The 19029-nt window shown below is 41.5% G+C and overlaps 1 protein-coding gene across 2 annotated transcripts in view; it reads right to left on the bottom strand.

Annotated features, from left to right (window-relative positions):
- Positions 1-1612: 1612 nt before the first annotated feature.
- BCAT1 (branched chain amino acid transaminase 1) overlaps positions 1613-19029 on the bottom strand; it is an 87745-nt gene continuing 70328 nt past the window's right edge. For both annotated transcript variants that reach the window (XM_058189699.1, XM_058189700.1), the window contains 4 exons: positions 17840-17925; positions 15210-15350; positions 9407-9481; positions 1613-7426 (listed from right to left, as the gene is read on the bottom strand). In XM_058189699.1, coding sequence (XP_058045682.1) covers positions 7385-7426; positions 9407-9481; positions 15210-15350; positions 17840-17925 — 344 coding nt within the window. In that variant the 3' untranslated portion in view covers positions 1613-7384. The remainder of the gene's footprint in view (positions 7427-9406; positions 9482-15209; positions 15351-17839; positions 17926-19029) is intronic.

Here is a 19029-nt window from a genome sequence, read left to right as displayed (position 1 = left end):
CCAAACTAGGAGACCAGTTTTGAAAGCATTTTCTGTAGCAATGATATTGGTAAGGTAAAGGTAAAGGTAAAGGTTCCCCTTGCACATATGTGCTAGTTGTTCCTGACTCTAGGGGGCGGTGCTCATCTCCGTTTCAAAGCCGAAGAGCCAGCGCTGTCCGAGGACATCTCCGTGGTCATGTGGCCAGCATGACTCAATGCCAAAGGCACATGGAACACTGTTACCTTCCCACCAAAGGTGGTCCCTATTTTTCTATTTGCATTTTTTAACCTGCTTTCGAACTGCTAGGTTGGCAGAAGCTGGGACAAGTAATGGGAGCTCACCCCGTTACGCAGCACTAGGGATTTGAACTGCTGAACTGCCAACCTTTTGATCGACAAGCTCAGCATTTTAGCCACTGAGCTACCCAGTCCCCTTATGATATTGGTTGATGCCTATAAATGAAGGAAGCCCATTATCCTAGGGAACAAATTACAACGCTGTACACTGATCTTGACTTTTACTCCTTGTCTCTGTATTTATTGGTTTGTTGCTTTTTTAAAAATTATATTTATGATTGTGATTGTAAGCTACCCAGAGTTGCTTTGCAGAGTGAGATGGGCAGCAAATAAATTTAATAAATAAATAAAATCTACCCGGTAGTAGGCGGATTCAAAGGATGGCACTGATAAAGCCTTACTTGAAACATCATATTTATTCATGAGTCTTTCCAGGTTTTAAAATCTGTGTCCCATCACCCTAAGAAGTATCCTTGATAGGAGCAACACGGCTTTTTAGGTGATTATTCTCAAATTTTAAAACTTTCTCTCCAAAAGGCCATGCTAGTTTTATTTTTGGTGTCCTTTTATTACCTTTCATTTCATTCGGAGGCCTAACTGATATGCTACTTCTTAGCTGAAAAATATTTTAATAGAAAGCAGCTTTTTTACATATGTAAAAACAAACAAATCCCTTATTGTTGTCCTTTGTTTTCACTGCATTTTTTTCTCATACTAAGCACTCTTGTTAAGAGAAAGATGGGAAATGCAATTAATTATAATCTGATTTTCCATTTATAATTATACAAAGATGTATTTGTTATATTTGATGTTATTACTATAAAGCTATTTTATGCATGATTTGTAACTTTATTGTTTAAATAAAGAAAGTAATCACTTGAGTAATAATTTCATCATGGAACACAAACAAGCAAATAAACTCACTAATAAAATTCCATAATACATTTAATAGAGAATTACAGCAATACCCGGGAGTGAGCTCTACTCAACTCAAAGTTACTTTCTTCTGATTGTACAGCAGAATTTTTAGATGCTTTTTTCACCCATTAAAAATAGCTAAAGGGTCTAAAAAATACTTAAGGGTCCAAAAATATCTGAGCGGAGCAGGTACAAAAAGAGTCTATTTGCATTGTGAAAGTTTGCAGGAATTTAAGCGTCTATTTCATCTCTTTAAAATCTTGAAAGCCTTGTAAGAGATCTGCCTCCGAAATTTATTGCTGGTTTTTAAATGCAGATGAGTGCAAGTTACTTCACTTAATGACACTCCCGTGAGTTCTTTTTCTGGCTGGTGCAAACTTTTTTTTTTTTTTTGGCAAAGATTGAAAACACAGACGAAGGTCTACTTTTTAATTTTATTTTTTTCATTGGATTGTCACGCAATATCAAAATACCCTTGCTGGTCTGAGTAACTTCCTGTACATTTAAGAAAAGACCTTTTAAAAACCAGCCCCTTTAGCAATTACAGGCTGAAACAAAACACATCTCATTTAGGGTGGATCCATTTTTGTAGAGGGTCTCAAGGACACAACAGTGCATTCCACTTAAGCTCTATGGCCACGGAGCAACAGAGGTAAACCATGCGTGTTTGCAACAAGAGAGATACAAAATGCTTGGAATTTGAAGTTATCCCATTGCAAGTGGGCCATTAGTGGGTTTGAATGTTTTGTGCTGGCTGGATGCTTTGTTTGGGGAAAGAGAGAGAAAGGGAGAACATTCCTAGGATTCTGAGTGTTCCATTCTTGCTTCCTGCGGGTTGTAATTCCCAAAATCCAATACTGAGAAGACAGGGAACATTCGTAGATGGAGGTTCTCAGTCATCCAAGTCATAGGTGTCTCAATGGTGCTTTTTCAAAAGGCAACTGGAGCAGTCGTGGATTTCAATTTAGTTTGCTACCGTTTTGCTCGTGCGTTGCTTTTGCTTCAAGCCTACTGCTGCTGCCACCGGTTCGCCCAAGCCAGGGAGAACCGGTAGCAACCCACCACTGAACTGGATGTTTTTTTCTCGAGGAATAAATAGCAAACATTTCGCTTCTCCTCCAAGAAGCTTCATCACATTCGGAACTGATGGAGCTTCGTGGATGAGAAGCGAAACGTTTTCTTCTTCCTCCTCAAGAAAAAAAAAATCCAGTTGCCTTCTGAAAAACCACCTTTGAGACAGGGAACATCGACACCGGAAATGGGACAACTCGCTGTGGCCAACTCGTCGCAGCCGTCTCACCACCGCCATCTTGCTGTTGGACAACTTGCCACACAACAGTAACTCGCTGCGGGACAATTGAAGAATTCAATTTAATCATTTAAAAATAAATTTTAAAAAATATTTTAATTTTTGTCCTTCACGTTTCATTTTGTCCCTCCTTTTGCATCCTTTCTTTAATGATTCTATTCCACCCTTTCTTGATATTAGTGTAACCCTTGTCCTAAGGCAAGTTCTCCTGCAAAAAGTTGGCTTTGGTAAGTTGGCCGTGGTGAGCTGGCCACGGTAAGCTGGATATGGAGAATTGTCATACAGCCCATTCGAATGACAGGTCAATTTGCAAACAATTTGGCACTCCCTTGAGACAAGTAGCAATAGCAATAGCACTTAAGACTTATATACCGCTTCACAGTGCTTTTACAGCCCTCTCTAAGCAGTTTACAGAGTCAGCATGTTGTCCCCAACAATCTGGGTCCTCCTCTTACTGACCTCCAAAGGATGGAAGGCTGAGTCCAACCTTGAGTCTGGCGAAATTCGAACTGCCAAATTGCCGGCAGCCAGCAGGCAGCCGAAGTAGCCTGCAGTACTGCACTCTAACCACTGCGCCAACGCAAAGTGTTTAAGAACACTTCAAGTGGTTTTCAGGAATGGTGAACGCCATCACACCCTACACAGGAGGAACATTTCCTTCTGTGTCCTTGTCAAGAGAAAACCTTTAAGCAGACAGAGTTGCTAATGAAAATACATCTTTGTTGAGGGCTGTATGCTCAGTGGCACATGCAAAGATGACCTGGGAATCCAAAGCCCTACTGCAGTTAAGAGATACACCCCAATGGAGGAGAAAAAAACCTGCTATTTTCCTGTTTGTTCCTTTTCCTTGGAATTCTCCTTCTTTCCATCTAGTTTGCTCACTTGAAGTGGGCAAGTAACTAGGGGAGGAAAATTCCAGGAAAGTAATCAGGGTGAATGGGGGTTAAGTGCTCACCTTCCTGGTTAAGGAATGGGACAACTCACCACAGCCATTTTGCCATGGTCATCTTACCATGGCCAACTCGCTGCAGCCATCTTGCCATGGTCATCTCGCCCTGGATCAATTCGCAGTGGTGAAATTCAAATTTTTTTTACTACCGGTTCTGTGGGTTGGTGGGCGTGGTGTGGTGTGGTGTGGTTTTGTGGGCATAGCAGGGAAAGGATACTGCAAAATCCCCATTTCCTCCCCATTCCAGGGGAAAGGTACTACAAAATCTCCATTTCCTCCCCACTTTGGGACCAGCTGGAGGTGGTATTTGCCAGTTCTCTGAACTACTCAAAATTGCTGCTATCAGTTCTCCAGAACCTGTCAGAATCTGCTGAATAGCACCCCTGAACAATTCACCATGGCCAACTCACCATGGGACAACTTGTGAGTTATTCCAGGGGGATAACCCAACGTGATAAATATTATCTGCCACTGCTCCTTCAACACTATTCCCATTGACAAAAATGGAAATCATGTCAAAGAAACAGTTGCAGATAACATTTATCACACTGAGTTATCCCGCATGGATTGTCCCACGGTAAGTGATCCCGCAGCAAGTTGGCCATGGCGAGTGTCCCGCGGTGAGATGGCCATGCCAGGTTGGCCACAAATGAGATGGCCATGGTGAGTTAGTCACTGCGAGTTGTCCTAGATCCCCCTAGTCATCCTCTTGACAGGGAAACAGAAGCAACCAGTCTTTTCAAATCTTGTCTCTGCCAAACATTGACTCCATAGTTTTGGTCTCAGCAAGTCAAACTCTCAACGCGGACACATACTCTTCGTCAAAAGGCACTCTTCTATTACGATAGTCCTGCTCCAATAGTAGCTTTACTCAGGATCAGAACTAAACTAATCAACTAATTGAGCCTCCCAATTAGCAATGTGGCCAACAACAGACAAAGAAAAAGGAAAGCAAAACTCCGCACATCACCAATGATAGATAGCAGTAACTGGAACAGAACCTAACAAGGATAGCAGCACAATACAAATTCTACTGGCAAGAAGACGATATGAAGGGTGTTACATCTACCATCATTGGGAAACAGCTTGTGCTTATTGCAGGGTGTCCAAACTTGGCAACTTTAAGACTTGTGGACGTCAATTCCCAGAATTCCTCAGCCAGCTTTGCTAGGAGTTGAAGTCCAAAAGTCTTAAAGTTTGAACACCCCTGGCTTATTGTGTCTATTTCAATGCTTCTCAATTTAAGATGTGTGGACTTCAACTCCCATAATTCTATAGTCAGCATGGTTGGCTGGGGAATACTGGAGTTGAAGTCTACACATCTTCAAGTCCCCCAGGTGGAGAACTAGTAGTCTGTTCTTAGACCATCCTTACCCCATCCTGGTGGACTTGAATTGTAGGAACTCCAATTCTGAGAATTTCCTGTTGGTTGAGAAACCTTGGCCTGGGAATCTCAGCACACCTGGAAGAACCACCCTGGAGAAAACTGTTCTAAACAGAACTCCATCCAGCATCATCAGCTTCAACTGGTCTTCGATGAAAGGATAATGTTTTAAAGTATGACATCTTTCTGGAAGGCCTTTGCTGATTAATGCACCGTGAAGTCATACAATACAGAAAGTTTTGCTTTGCACTAAGGTGGTTATGGGAAACGTTACCGCAACATGGGATATTATAACTAAAGAGTATTGGCTCAAAATGTAAAGAATCCATATTAACAGATTTTAAGATCCAGTTAAAATGTTCCAGAAAGAACATTTGACATGATGCTGTTGAACGGGTCTCCTTATTTTGGCACATGGTGGGGCATGATGAGCGTGAACGAATACCCTTGGGTATTAAAATGCTTTTGCGTATGCGTAAGGGAGTAGGCTACAACAGGCCTTCTCCTTGTAGTCACAGTGAGACAACTGTGTGGGATGCGTGCAAAATCATCTCCTCACTACCATGACCTGCATCTTGAATTGGTAACGTCTTGTCACGTCCTTTCTCCTAAAAATTTTAGGTGCCTATGAGATCACAGGGAAAGTTGGGTATAGTCTCAGCCTTGATCAATCACTAAGTAGAGGTAGGTTCAAGGTGTAAGAAGCAGAGTTAGAATTTTCCCAAATCAAGGCCCTTCTCTCTATATGAGGGACGGGGGTGAACTTTATTAGTCCCTGTGAGTATCCTAGCAAAAAGAAAGCCTTGACTATTTTGCCAGTTAACTCAAGAAATATTTGGTCCAAGAAATGTGAGTATGTGCCGAACACTGTTGTATGTAACTTCTTTGGCAAGAGATGTCTTAAAGCTCAGGTGCCTTCAAGCTCAGACTCAAAAGGCACTAAGCCAAGACCTCAAAACTGTCTTTAGTAGATGACCGTAATATTCAGAAAAGGGAAAATTTAAAATTAACCAAAGCAATATGTTTCAGAGTGGTCTGCTTCCTCCAGACCAGTGATTCTCAACCTGTGGCCTGTAGACCTCTGGGGGGAGGTCACGGTGTCACGAGGGGGGAGGGGTCCACAAATGAAAAAAATGTTATGATTTAAATCTTGAGTTAAGTCTTGGGGGTCCATGGCCACAAAAGGTATTTAAAGCATGATAAAGCAAAGGTTGGGAACCATTGCTCCAAACAATTATTTTATAACTTGATCCAGTTTTGTGGATCTTGGGAGAGTCTAGTGGAAATCAAAGGAAAAAGAAAAGGAAGATCAAAGTAGATCTTGTAAGTTAAGGGTCAGCTCACACTTGATTTAGAGGCCTTCCCATATCTCAAGATACTTCAGTAACATCTTGTTTAATCTAATTTGATACAGTAGATTATTAAAGCTTATTCAGAGAATCAGGAATCTTTTCTAACACATCTGATCATTGTGGTGTCGTGATTTCAAGACTGCGCAAAGGGAAGGGTGAGATTTTAAAGTCAATGTCTCCAAGAAAAGCTGAGACAAAGGGAGGATGGTAGAAGCCACCAATTTCTCTTTCTAAAGGATTTCAAGCATGGTGGATTGGGCCCTAATCTGGTATCTGGAAAATCTCTAAAACCTGCCTTATTTAAAATGTTATAGATGGCTATGCCATCAACCAACTTATTATTCTGCATTCAAATAACTTACTTTACAGAAACTTTCCATAGTTTGGCAATGGTAGAAGTCACCTACTAATGAGAGGAGAAAAAATTCCTTTAGACATCAGAGAAATCAAGCCCAGTTTGGGAATTATCATCTGTGAGATGTGATTCTAGTCAGTGATCAAAAACTGGGATTCTTCAAAGTCCTGTAAATTAGAACAATTGTCCTAAAGCTGGAAAAATCAAGGGATGGGGAAATATTTACTGCATTTACTCTATCTATCTGTCTTATGAAAAATAAATCTTTCATTTTCTAAGGTTGCAGACGAGAAAGGAGATAGTGAAAAATTTACTCTCAATCATTTGGCAAATAGTCATGTAACAATCTGGTTAAAAAGTGATGCGTATTTGGCTTGCAATGAAGAACAGTTGAAGAACTTCTAGACACAGTTGTCCACTGTACCAAGGATATAAGGGACACCAAGGGTTGTGTTAGGAGCGTCTCTATTGTTGACATCTAGCACCTCCACCAGAAGACAGATTTCTATTCTAGACCAAAATCACAGAAGAAAAAAATGTACTTACTAGGGCTACCTTCCCTGGCCTGCGAAAATCTGTTTGACCACAACATAGCAGCAAAGAGATGTGGAAAGAAAGCTTGTTCCTGCTATTTTGTGATCAACTTGATGTTTGCAGCCTGGAAATGATAGCCCTAAGTTTCATTTCCTGGCATGTGGACCCAACTCCCCAGCTCAGGATTAAAGTGATAATACACAGACTACTCTAACAGAGCTACAGTAAAACTGGTCATCATTCAGGTGGTAGTTCAAACACTTGGTTGTGCTTGCAGAAGGCTGAAATGCTCTCATCCCTCACATTCATGAGACCACGATTGTCCAGTCGCTGTCTTCTCTTCCATACTGAAACACAAACAAAGGGTGTTAGGAGAAACGCCATGGCGAACCATAGAGTTGCAGGTTCAAGTCTTTATTTAACCAAGAAACTCACCAGGTACCTCTTCCTTGAAAACTACCGTGTTTCCCTGAAAATAAGACTGGTTCTTATATTAATTTTTGTTCCAAAAGATGCATTAGGGATTATTTTCTGGTTAGGTCTTATTTTGGGGAAAATACGGTACTAAACGCACCCATCTGGCTGAAAAAAATTTTTTTATTTGAATTTATATCCTGCCCTTCTCTGAAGACTCAGGGCGGCTTACACTGTGTTAAGCAATAGTCTTCATCCATTTGTATATTATATACAAAGTCAACTTTTATTGCCCCCAAACAATCTGGGTCCTCATTTTACCTACCTTATAAAGGATGGAAGGCTGAGTCAACCTTGGGCCTGGTGGGACCTGAACTTGCAGTAATTGCGAGCAGCTGTGTTAATAACAGACAGACTTAGTCTGCTGAGCCACCAGAGGCCCCTCTTAACTGGGGCTTATTTTGGGGGTAGGGCTTATATTACGAGCATTCTGAAAAATCATGCTAGGACTTATTTTCTGGTTAGGTTTTATTTTGGGAAAAAGATGGTACTAAATGCATCCATCTGGCTGACAATCACTGTCACTGAGTCACTGAGAGTAAGTTGGGTGACCATATCAATTTTCTTAAATAAATAAACAAACTCTTCAGCCCTGTGCCTCTTAGCCTCTTAGCTGTTTCCATCACTGCTGTTTGGTTTGCTTCATTCCACTATCTACTCAAATTTGTTTGCCAAGCAATAAATCTGAATTTTTTTTTATTTGCATTTATATCCCGCCCTTCTCCAAAGACTCAGGGTGGCTTACACTATGTTAGCAATAATCTTCATCCTATTTGTATATTTATATACAAAGTCAACTTATTTCCCTTTGCTCAGCAAGATCCAATCCTAGCCATTCTCAAAGGGGAAAGATAAACCAATGGAAACTTTCTGGAGGGAATCTAGGCTATCCCTCAATTGATCAGAAGACTTCAGAAAATTTGCATGGGGATCTAAAAGATCAGAAACAGTCAAGAGCATGGAGAACTACAGAGCTGGGAAATCGGCTTCCTATCATGCCTTTCTTGGATACTATAGATTTCCAGATGTAAGTGATACAGAGCAATCATCATTATCCAAGTTGGAAGGGACCTTGGAGGTCTTCTAGACCAACCTCCTGCTCAAGCAGGAGACCTTAGATCATTTCAGACAAATGGATGTCCAGTCTCTTCTTAAAAGCCTTCCATGGAACACCCACAACTTCTGAAGGCAAGTTGTTCCACTGATTAATTGTTCTCACTGTCAGGAAATTTCTCTTGAATTCTAGGTTGGATCTCTCCTTGATTAATTTCCATTCATTGTTTCTCATCTTGTCTTCTGGTCCTTTGGAAAATAAGTTGACCCTCTCTTCTCTGTGGCAGCCCCTGAGATACTGGAATACTGATGTTATGTTGATTCAGGATTGAATCAAAGTCACTAAATATAAGGACTGTGGAATTACGTCTGCATACTCAGTGGCTAAGACACTGAGCTTGTCAATCAAAAGGTCGGCAGTTCAGTGGTTCAAATGCCTAGTGCCACGTAACAGGGTGAGCTCCTGTTACTTGTCCCAGCTTCTGCCAACCTAGCAGTTCAAAAGCACATAAAAAATGCGAGTAGAAAAATAAGGACCACCTTTGGTTGGAAGGTAACAGCGTTCCGTGCGCCTTTGACGTTTAGTCATGCCGGCCACATGACCACGGAGACGTCTTCGGACAGTGCTGGCTCTTCGGCTTTGAAACGGAGATGAGCACTGCCCCCTAGAGTTGGGAACGACTAGCATATATGTGCAAGGGGAACCTTTTACCTTACTGCGTTTCTGTCAGGATATGAGGAAATAATTGAGCTATTCAACCACTTGTCTATTTCTCATAGAAAACATGTGAGATCCTTACTTGAATATCACTTAGCTGGTTCCAGAAACGGGTTGCTATTTGAGGTCCATTCTCCATGGTTGGAATTTGCAAATTCTAAAAGAAAAGAAAAACTAAGTTAAAATATAAAGGTGTTCAGAAAATTGATTTCGGATTGAATTACAAAAGGCTTAGTAACAGGAAAAAATAAACCAATAAATGAAAATCCAGCAGTGGAAAAACTTCCTTTTCCCCCCATTTGAGATATAACTTTTTTTTCCCCTTCTGTTCGATCTTAATTCAGTGCAAAACAAATTCTGTAGAAGCGAAGCGAAGCTGACAAGAGATCATTATTCAACTATCACACAAACATAAAATTCATTTCCAAGAACATAAAGTGCCGAAGACATTTTATTTGGCTGATACAAATTATATTATGGCACCTGCAAGGAGGATAAGGAGAGAAATTATATCAGCTATGACATTATGAAATTTTTCCTCCCGATAATGCCTATAATTTCAGCAAGATGTTCATATCAGCAGTAAAGGTGGATGGACTTATTTACAGCTGTTGGAACAAATGGACAACCAAGTTAGAGAGAGATTTTTTTGGGGGGGAAAATCTAAGAGTCAGCAATAATTTGATGACAGATAATCAGCTAAATATCAAGTAGGGAGTCCTGGTGGCGCATTGGTTAGAATGCAATATTGCAGGCAAACTCTGCCCACAGCCTGGGGTTCGATCCTGATGGGGCTCAAGATGGACTCTGCCTTCCATCCTTCCGAGGTGGGTAAAATGAGGCCCCAGATTGTTGGGGGGGGGAGGGCAATATGCTGACATTGTAAACCATACAGAGAGTGCTGTAAAGCACTATGGAACAGTATATAAATCTAAGTGCAATTGCTATGTTCATTGCTACAATTGAAATGATTGATCCATTTGAGTCAGGAGCTACTGAGACTTTGCCCTGCATTCTCCATATTGTAACTTTGACCGAAATTTTACAACCTCTCTACTCAAGTCATTCCTTCCAATTTGTTCCCTCAAAATGGGATGCTTTTTCTACTTTAATCTTTCTGTCAAAAAAGAATACTCTTTTCTCTCATTCAGGATTCTAGTAGATTTTTGCAGAAGAATTACCGTATTTTTCGGACTATAAGATGCACCTACCTTTTTTGGGGAGGAAAACAAGAAAAAAAATCTGCGTCTGCCTTCCAGCAATTTTCCTCTTTGCAGCAAACATCTTGTTTCATTTTCATTTTCAGCGCAGCCTGATTAGCACAAGAAAAAAATTTGCCTCTGCCTCCCAGCAATCTGCCTCCTTGCAGCAAATGGGGCGTGTGGCAATAGGCAATGGCAATCCCTGTAGCCTGAAACAGTTGATGTTTGGGAGGCCGATCCAACCGACAATCAGCTGCTTGTGCTAATCAGGCTGTGCTGAAGCTGAAATGGGCTGTTTGCTGCAAGGAGGCAAATTGCTGGGAGGCAGAGGCAGTGGTGGGATTCAAGTACTTTAACAACCGGTTCTCTACCCTAATGACGTCTTCCAACAACCAGTTTGCCAAACTGCTCACAAAGTTAACAACCGGTTCTCCCGAAGTGGTGCGAACTGGCTGTATCCCACCACTGGGCAGAGGCCAGCGGGTGGGGGCCAGCGAGTGGGTGGGGCTACATTCGGTGTATAAGACGCACCCAAAATTTCGCCCTCTTTTCGCCCATCTTATACTCCAAAAAATTCAATACATCTGTATAATATTCAGTCTTGTATTAAACTGTTGCTGAAAACGTGATCCCATCTTCTTCCTGACAAACTGTACTAAACCATCTCTTGTAATATTTCTTATTTTTGCAAATCTTGTCTTTATTCTATAAACTTTATCGATTTCTGCTTCTGTATCTCCTCATCTCAATCCAAAAACAAAATTGTTAATAACATTTTCTCTAATATCTTTAGCAGTCTTCTGAGATTATGTTAAATCTGAAGCAAAACATTTTTCTCTCAATTCCAATAGAGCCAGATTATCTAGTTCTCTTTCCAACTTTGTCTATAACTTCTGTATTACTCTCCAAAATTTCCACTCTCATTAATTTGTTTCACATTCTGCAGACACTTGATAAATAGCTTTTCATCTCTTTCATCTTTACAGTTTTTGAAACCCTTCTTTTTTCACAAGCTATAGTATCTAATTAATGGCTAGTTGCCCAAACACTTTCTAAAGCAAATCTGATGTAATTTTTCTCTCTATAGGTTGCTCTAATGATCCTCTCCTCCCCTCAATTTTTGCTGCTTTTCTGGTGGTTCAAAAACTACATCTGTTTATTCTTTAAAAATGTATTAGGGATGTCCCTAACATTTATTATCTGAATAGAATAGAATAGAATAGAATAGAATAGAATAGAATAGAATAGAATAGAATAGAATAGAATAGAATAGAATAGAATAGAATTTTATTGGCCACGTGTGATTGGACACACAAAGAATTTGTCTTGGTGCATATGCTCTCAGTCAGGGGTGAAATCGAAAAATTTTCCCTACCTGAGACGACTTCCGGTATCCAGCGGCAACGGACGTCTGGAAGGCTTCTCTTGCCTCCAGCGCCCGAATCCGGCCGCCGCCGAGGCCCTCAGGGGCCAGGTGTTCCGAAAAGGACACCTGCCGTACGGACGGCTCGCCAGGGGTCTCCCAGCCGACATACAGGACTGTGGGGACCGATGCTGGCGCGTCCTAGGCTTGGCGGGGTTTGGAGGCCACAGGCCGCGGCCATTATTTTGGTCGTCGCCTGGGCCGCTGTGCCCAGTGACACCGGGGCATTGGATTTATAACTGCAGCAGCCTGGTGGTGAACAGGGAACGGAGAAGAATTGAGGAGGAGAAGGGAAGGGAATATCGGTGGCGTGGTGGAATGCTCCGGAGTGCGGGGGTTTTCTCCCCTGCGGTTGGAAGGAGCACGAGTTATTCTGGAGAGAGGAGAACTTAAAATAAGAAGATTACCGGTTTTGTGGAGCTCTGGAGAGAAGAGGTGATGGAGAAATTTAGGAGGGAAGGTTTGAGGCCCCCTCCTTCTGGGGAACAGTGGTGGCGCCCAGCTTCCGCCTTCACTATGAGAATTTTGATGACATCACTTCCCTTGACTTCCTGGTTGACTAACTGTACTCTGGACTCGTTGCTCCTGTGAGTGCCCCTGGTGGATCCGGAGGAAATTACAAGGATACTGTGCCTGCCTGAGGATTTGGTCAGAGACCAACTGCTGGAGAGATGGAGAGAATTTTGGAAAAGTTATCTAATATGGACAAGAAATTGGATGAAATAAGAGCAGAAATTGTGACTATCCAAAAGGATTTAAAGGATACTCAACAAGTTTCAGCAGAAAACAAGCAGAAAGTGGAAGGTTTGGAGGGTGAGATGCGGGCAGTGCAGAAAAGAGAGGAGACGACAGGCAATGCTGTGCTTGGACTACAGATGGATAAAATGTCTTATTTCCTTAGGTTTCAAAATTTGGAAGAAGTGGACCAAGAAGACTTGAGAGATGTTGTGACTAAATTGTTGGGAGAATTTCTTGGGAGAGGTGTTGATTTCATGAATTGGGATGTGGATCGAGTTTATAGAGTTAATTCAATATGCACGCACGCATGCAGTTCCCAGAGAGGTTCATGTCAAATTTGTGAGAAGAGGCGAGATGAAATTCTTAGAAAACATAGGAGTGGGGCACTGATTTACAGGGGCAGGAGATAGCCATTCTGAGGCAGATTCCCAGACAGGTACGTGAAAAAGAAAGAAATATTATTTTTGTCAAGCAAATTGTACCAGAAGGAGTGGGCTTCAGATGGCTGATGCCAGAGGGATTGATGATTTTCCGGGAGGGGATTACCATAAAAATCAGTACAATTGCGGAGGCTACGGCCTATGTGGAGGAACACAAAGCCTTCCTGGAATCAGATGACCCAGGAATTGAAGAAGGGGAGGTTATAGATCATGGGGCTGAAGCGGCTGCCGCTGTTGCGGCCCTGGAGTTGGGTCAGGCTGAACCCAGAGTTCTGAGATCCAAAACTAGGAAGTGATAAAGATATTTGGGATTGTGTTGGTTTTCCTTATTCTCTTTTGTACGATGTTCTGTTTATTCTTGACTCTTCTTTATTACGTATTTAAAATTTGCAAACTTAGCTACTTCGTGTCACCTGCTTGCCTTATGGCTGTTGTATGTGTTAAAAAATTTGAGTAAAATTCTTATTTTAGATAAGAAAAATGAAAATTTACCATACCTGATATGTATTTGTATAAACCTTTTTTGACTAATAAAAACTTTTTGAATAACGAAAAATTTTCCCTACCAGTTCTGTGGGCGTGGCTTAATTGGTGGGCGTGGCTTGGTGGTCAGGTGGCTTGATGGGCGTGGCCAATAACAATAAATAATAAAAATAATAAACAAAGTATAAAAAACAATAAGAGGTACCAAAAACCAACTTTCACACTTTACACACACACACAGACACACACACAATGTAAAAGCAGCTGCACTTCACACTTCACATAGCCACAAAAAGCTCAAAAACCAACTTTCACACTTTACACACACACAACACAACACAACACAACACAACTGACACACACAATGTAAAAGCAGCTGCACTTCACACTTCACACAGCCACAAAAAGCTCAAAAACCAACTTTCACACTTTACACATACGCACACACACACACACACAACTAACACACACACATACAGCTTTCTGGGATTTTGTGTGTTTGTGTAGTTAGAGTGAAACACTACAGAAACACACCAAATCTCAGAAAGTTGCACAAATATTTTATTTTATTTTATTTTATTGTGGACTTCAAATCCCAGAGTTCCTCAGCAAAGCCAGCCAGTTGATCACCGAGGAAATAGATTAGCAGAATAGATTGATTCTGTCTGGGCTGAAACTGAAACTAGAGGTTTCCGGCTGGAAAGAGAGCCATGCGTTCTTCAGTAATCAGGTAAGTGCCTTAAAATCTCTACTTTTACTTGTAGAAAACATGCTTTCTACAATTAAGAGTACAAGTAAGGTTCTGCTGTTTTTTACTTTTAAAGGCCTGTTTCGGCTGAAGCAAAACCGGCTTTTAAAAGTAAAAAAACCAAACTTCTGCAGATGGTGCGGCTCAGCAGAGGCAGTGGGGGCGGGGCCAGGGATTTTTGCTACCGGTCCTCCGAACCAGCAGCTGCCATCGCTACCAGATCGTGCGATCCCCTCCAATCCGGTAGCATTTCACCCCTGCTCTCAGTGTACATAAAAGAAAAGATACATTCATCAAGGTACAACATTTACAACACAAATGATGGTCAATATATCAATATAAATCATAAGGATTGCCAGCAACAAAGTTACAGTCATACAGTCATAAGTGGAAAGAGATTGGTGATGGGAACGATGAGAAGATTAATAGTAGTGCAGATTTAGTAAATAGTTTGACAGTGTTGAGGGAATTATTTGTTTAGCAGAGTGATGGCCTTCGGGAAAAAACTGTTCTTGTGTCTAGTTGTTCTGGTGTGCAGTGCTCTATAGCGTCGTTTTGAGGGTAGGAGTTGAAACAGTTTATGTCCTGGATGTGAGGGATCTGTAAATATTTTCACAGCCCTCTTTTTGATTCGTGCAGTATACAGGTCTTCAATGGAAGGCAGGCTAAGGACAAATGCTAAGGACATTTACTGTCCAGATAAATATAGCCTTATAGTCCACTATCCAAATTTCAAACAATGTCTTATTAAAGAACTTCCAGAGTCTGATGAGGATTTGTTATGGAGTTTATCAAGAAATTGGAACTGGCTGGTAGTAACAAATCTGACTCTCCAGAACTTTGGCTCTTACCTCTCCCAGGTATAGTATTGTTGAAACAGGACATACAACGCAAGCTGTCCCAGCCCCAAACATCTCCTTCACCCTCTTTTCCTTCAAGGCAGTTGTGAGATCACTCATAGTAATGTATCGCTCTGATACTTTGAATTCACCCTGAAAAAGGATAAGCAAGCAGTTCTAGAAATCGTGTTTGCCAAGAGCTAAGACTCTCGTATAGTTTAAAATGTAAAGAGTTTATATTTATAAGCTGTAAACCCTCTTTAGGTCAGCTCCAGGAGACTTCAAGGAGACACCCGTGTAATTTTCAATATAGCAATGTTCAATACAACAGTGCAGTTTTTCAATGTAGCAGTAATTTCTCACTGCCTTCTTCTGAGATATTTCCTCAACTTTCCAATTTAGCCCAAGCATCTCTTGATAGTCACAATCTGAGTATTAACCAGGTTCAACCCTGCTCAGATTTTTTTTAAAATATACAGATGCTGCCACCTAGCTGAGGTAAAAGTAAAGTCAATTTCAAGTTGAACTTCACTTCTAATAACTACATAGAGCAGGGCAATGGTGAAATGTAAAATTTGTTACTACTGGTTCTGTGGGCGTGGCTTAGTGGGGGTGGGTAATGTGACTGGGTGGGCATCGCCAACTTTTTTTTCAGTTTTAAAAGCCTTTTTTACAACCTCTTTGGCTGAAGAGGTTGTAGAAAAAATGCTTTTAAAAGCCTCTGACGATCCCAGCTGAGCCGCGCGATCATCAGAGGCTCTTTTTTTACTTTTAAAAGCATTTTTTCGCCCAAAGAAAAATTTGTTTTTAAAAGTAAAAAAACAACCACCCTCTGATGATCGCGTGGCTCAGCTGGGCATGGGTGGTGGCCAGGGATTTTTGCTACCGTTTCTCCGAACCACCTGCCGCCATCGCTACCAATCAGGCGATCTGGTCCAAACTGGGAGCATTTCACCCCTGGATCGGGGGTGTCAAATTGGAGGCCCATGGGCCAGATGCATCATGTGTAGGCCATGACCACTCCAGCTCTGTGAATGGGGAAAATGTTTGTGAAATGTCACACGACAGCAACGTGACACGGTGAGTTTGATATCCATGACGTAGATTAATCAGTATTGCTTTTTGGACAAATTATCAACTGCTTTCTGCCTGTTGGGGTACACAAATAGGAAAAGCAGGCATAAGATTTAAAGCTCGGGCCTGTTTATCTATGCATCTATCTATCTATCTATCTATCTATCTATCTATCTATCTATCTATCTATCTATCTATCTATCATCTATCTATCTATCTATCTATCTATCTATCTATCTATCTATCTATCTATCTATCTATCTATCCATCTGTTTATCCATCCGTCAGCCAGCCAGCCATCCTGGCTTTTTCAGTAATTAGAACAGTAGCTTAAAGAGCTGTGTCTCTTTAAGCTTTAATAAAACACAACAACTTAGAATCATCTTTAGTAATTTTCCTTTGCCTGATCCAACAGGCAAGGCAGAACAGGGTTATGTCAATATAGTTATTATTAGATCATCCAATAAGGCAGTGGTGAGATGTAAAATTTGTTACTGCCGGTTCTGTGGGCGTGGCTTGGTGGGGGGGGGGTGTAATGTGACTGGGTGGGTATGGCCAACTTTTTTCTTTTCTTTTTTTTTACTTTTAAAAGCATTTTTTTCAGCTGAAGAAAAACTTCTGATGACCGCGCGACTCAGCTGGGCATGGGGTGGGGGGCAGGGATTTTTGCTACCGTTTCTCCGAACCACCTGCCGCCATCGCTACCAATCAGGCGATCTGGTCCAAACTGGGAGCATTTCACCCCTGGACCGGGGGTGTCAAATTGGAGGCCCATGGGCCAGATGCATCATGTGTAGGCCATAACCACTCCAGCTCTGTGAATGGGGAAAATGTTTGTGAAATGTCACATGACAGCAACGTGACCCATGATGTCATCATTTGTCACCCATGATGTAGATTAATCAGTATTGCTTTTTGGACAAATTATCAACTGCTTTCTGCCTGTTGGGGTACACAAATAGGAAAAGCAAGCATAAGATTTAAAGCTCGTGCCTGTTTATCTATGCATCTATCTATCTATCTATCTATCTATCTATCTATCTATCTATCCATCCATCTATCCATCTGTTTATCCATCCGTCAGCCAGCCAGCCATCCTGGTTTTTTCAGTACTTAGAACAGTAGCTTAAAGAGCTGTGTCTCTTTAAGCTTTAATAAAACACAACAACATAGAATCATCTTTAGTAATTGTCCTTTGCCTGATCCAACAGGCAAGGCAGAACATGGTTATGTCAATATAGTTGTTATTAGATCATCCAATAAGGCAGTGGCGAGATGTAAAATTTGTTACTGCCGGTTCTGTGGGCGTGGCTTGGTGGGTGTGTGTGTAATGTGACTGGGTGGGTATGGCCACCTTTTTTTTTTTTTTTTACTTTTAAAAGCATTTTTTTCGGCTGAAGAAAAACTTCTGATGACCGCGCGACTCAGCTGGGCATGGGGTGGGGGGCAGGGATTTTTGCTACCAGTTCTCCAAACCAGGGGTCCCCAACCTTGGCAACTTTAAGCCTGGTGGACTTCAACTCCCAGAATTCCCCAGCCAGCTATCGGAGCAGATGGCTACCACCTACCCACTTGCGTGCCAGATCTAAGATGCTTTGCCTCGTCACACCAGGAAGAATGATGCCATCCAGAGGTGGGGTTGCCAGCTCATCTTCTGTCAATACAAAGCAGGACACTTGAGCATAAAAGTACAGCATAATATAATCGTATAACGTGATAGTTATAGCAGCCGTAAGAAGAAGTTTTTGAAAAACTATTCTAAGACGTTGCTGTGCTATAATTCTGTTTTGATATTTGCTGTTCTGAAGAATTTTCCTTCTTACTTTTTGGAAGGCAGGTGAATTTGAAGAACAAACAAACGCTCATCTTTTAGAAGACATAATATTTGGATTTGCACATAATGCTAGACTTGGTTAAGGGGGATGCAGTGGCTCAGTGGCAGTTCAGTGGCTCGAATCCCTAGTGCCGTGTAATGGGGTGAGCTCCTGCTACTTGTCCCAGCTTCTGCCAACCTAGCAGTTCGAAAGCATGTAAAAAAATGCAAGTAGAAAAAATAGGGACCACATTTGGTGGGAAGGTAACAGCGTTCTGTGCACCTTTGATGTTTAGTCATGCTGGCCACATGACCACGGAATTGTCATCAAACAGCACTGGCTCTTTGGCTTAGAAACAGAGATGAGCACTGCCCCCTAGAGTTGGGAACGACTAGCACGTATGTGAAAGGGGAATCTTTACCTTTACCTTGGTTAAAATGGGGTTGGATAGTTTGTGGTTCAATATGTTTTAAGAATCCAGCCATCATAGTAACATGACATGTGAAGGTCCTTATAGTACATCATCTTATGGCTTATTTAGGAGGGCATACCTTCATCTGTTTTGCAGGGCCAACCATCCAGATGAGCTAACAACTGGATGGTCTTTAGGGGCAGCCCCACGTTCAATGCATTGCAGTAGTCCAGTGGTAATTTCCCCAGGGCGTAAGTGATCATCCGAAGGGTCTCCAGATTGAGGAAAACACCCAACTCTGCTACATTAACCAAACACTTTTCACACAATCTCCAGGACCACCCCATCTCAAATTTTATACATGGGACTTTCATTGTTCATTCTATCTGGATGTAAGACTTTTAAGTTTTTCTAATTTAAATGTCATCTTTTTCATTTTGCCCCGTGTTCAAGTCTACTCGATCTTTTTGAATCTTCTCTTTCCCTTCTAAAGTATTAGACAGTCCTAGTTTTGCATGCTCTGCAAATGTCA

Source organism: Ahaetulla prasina, chromosome 7 (genome assembly GCF_028640845.1).
Source record: "Ahaetulla prasina isolate Xishuangbanna chromosome 7, ASM2864084v1, whole genome shotgun sequence".
Taxonomy (NCBI): domain Eukaryota; kingdom Metazoa; phylum Chordata; class Lepidosauria; order Squamata; family Colubridae; genus Ahaetulla; species Ahaetulla prasina.
The sequence above is the reverse complement of the archived record's forward strand: the minus strand, read 5'-3'. Positions and strand labels throughout refer to the sequence as shown.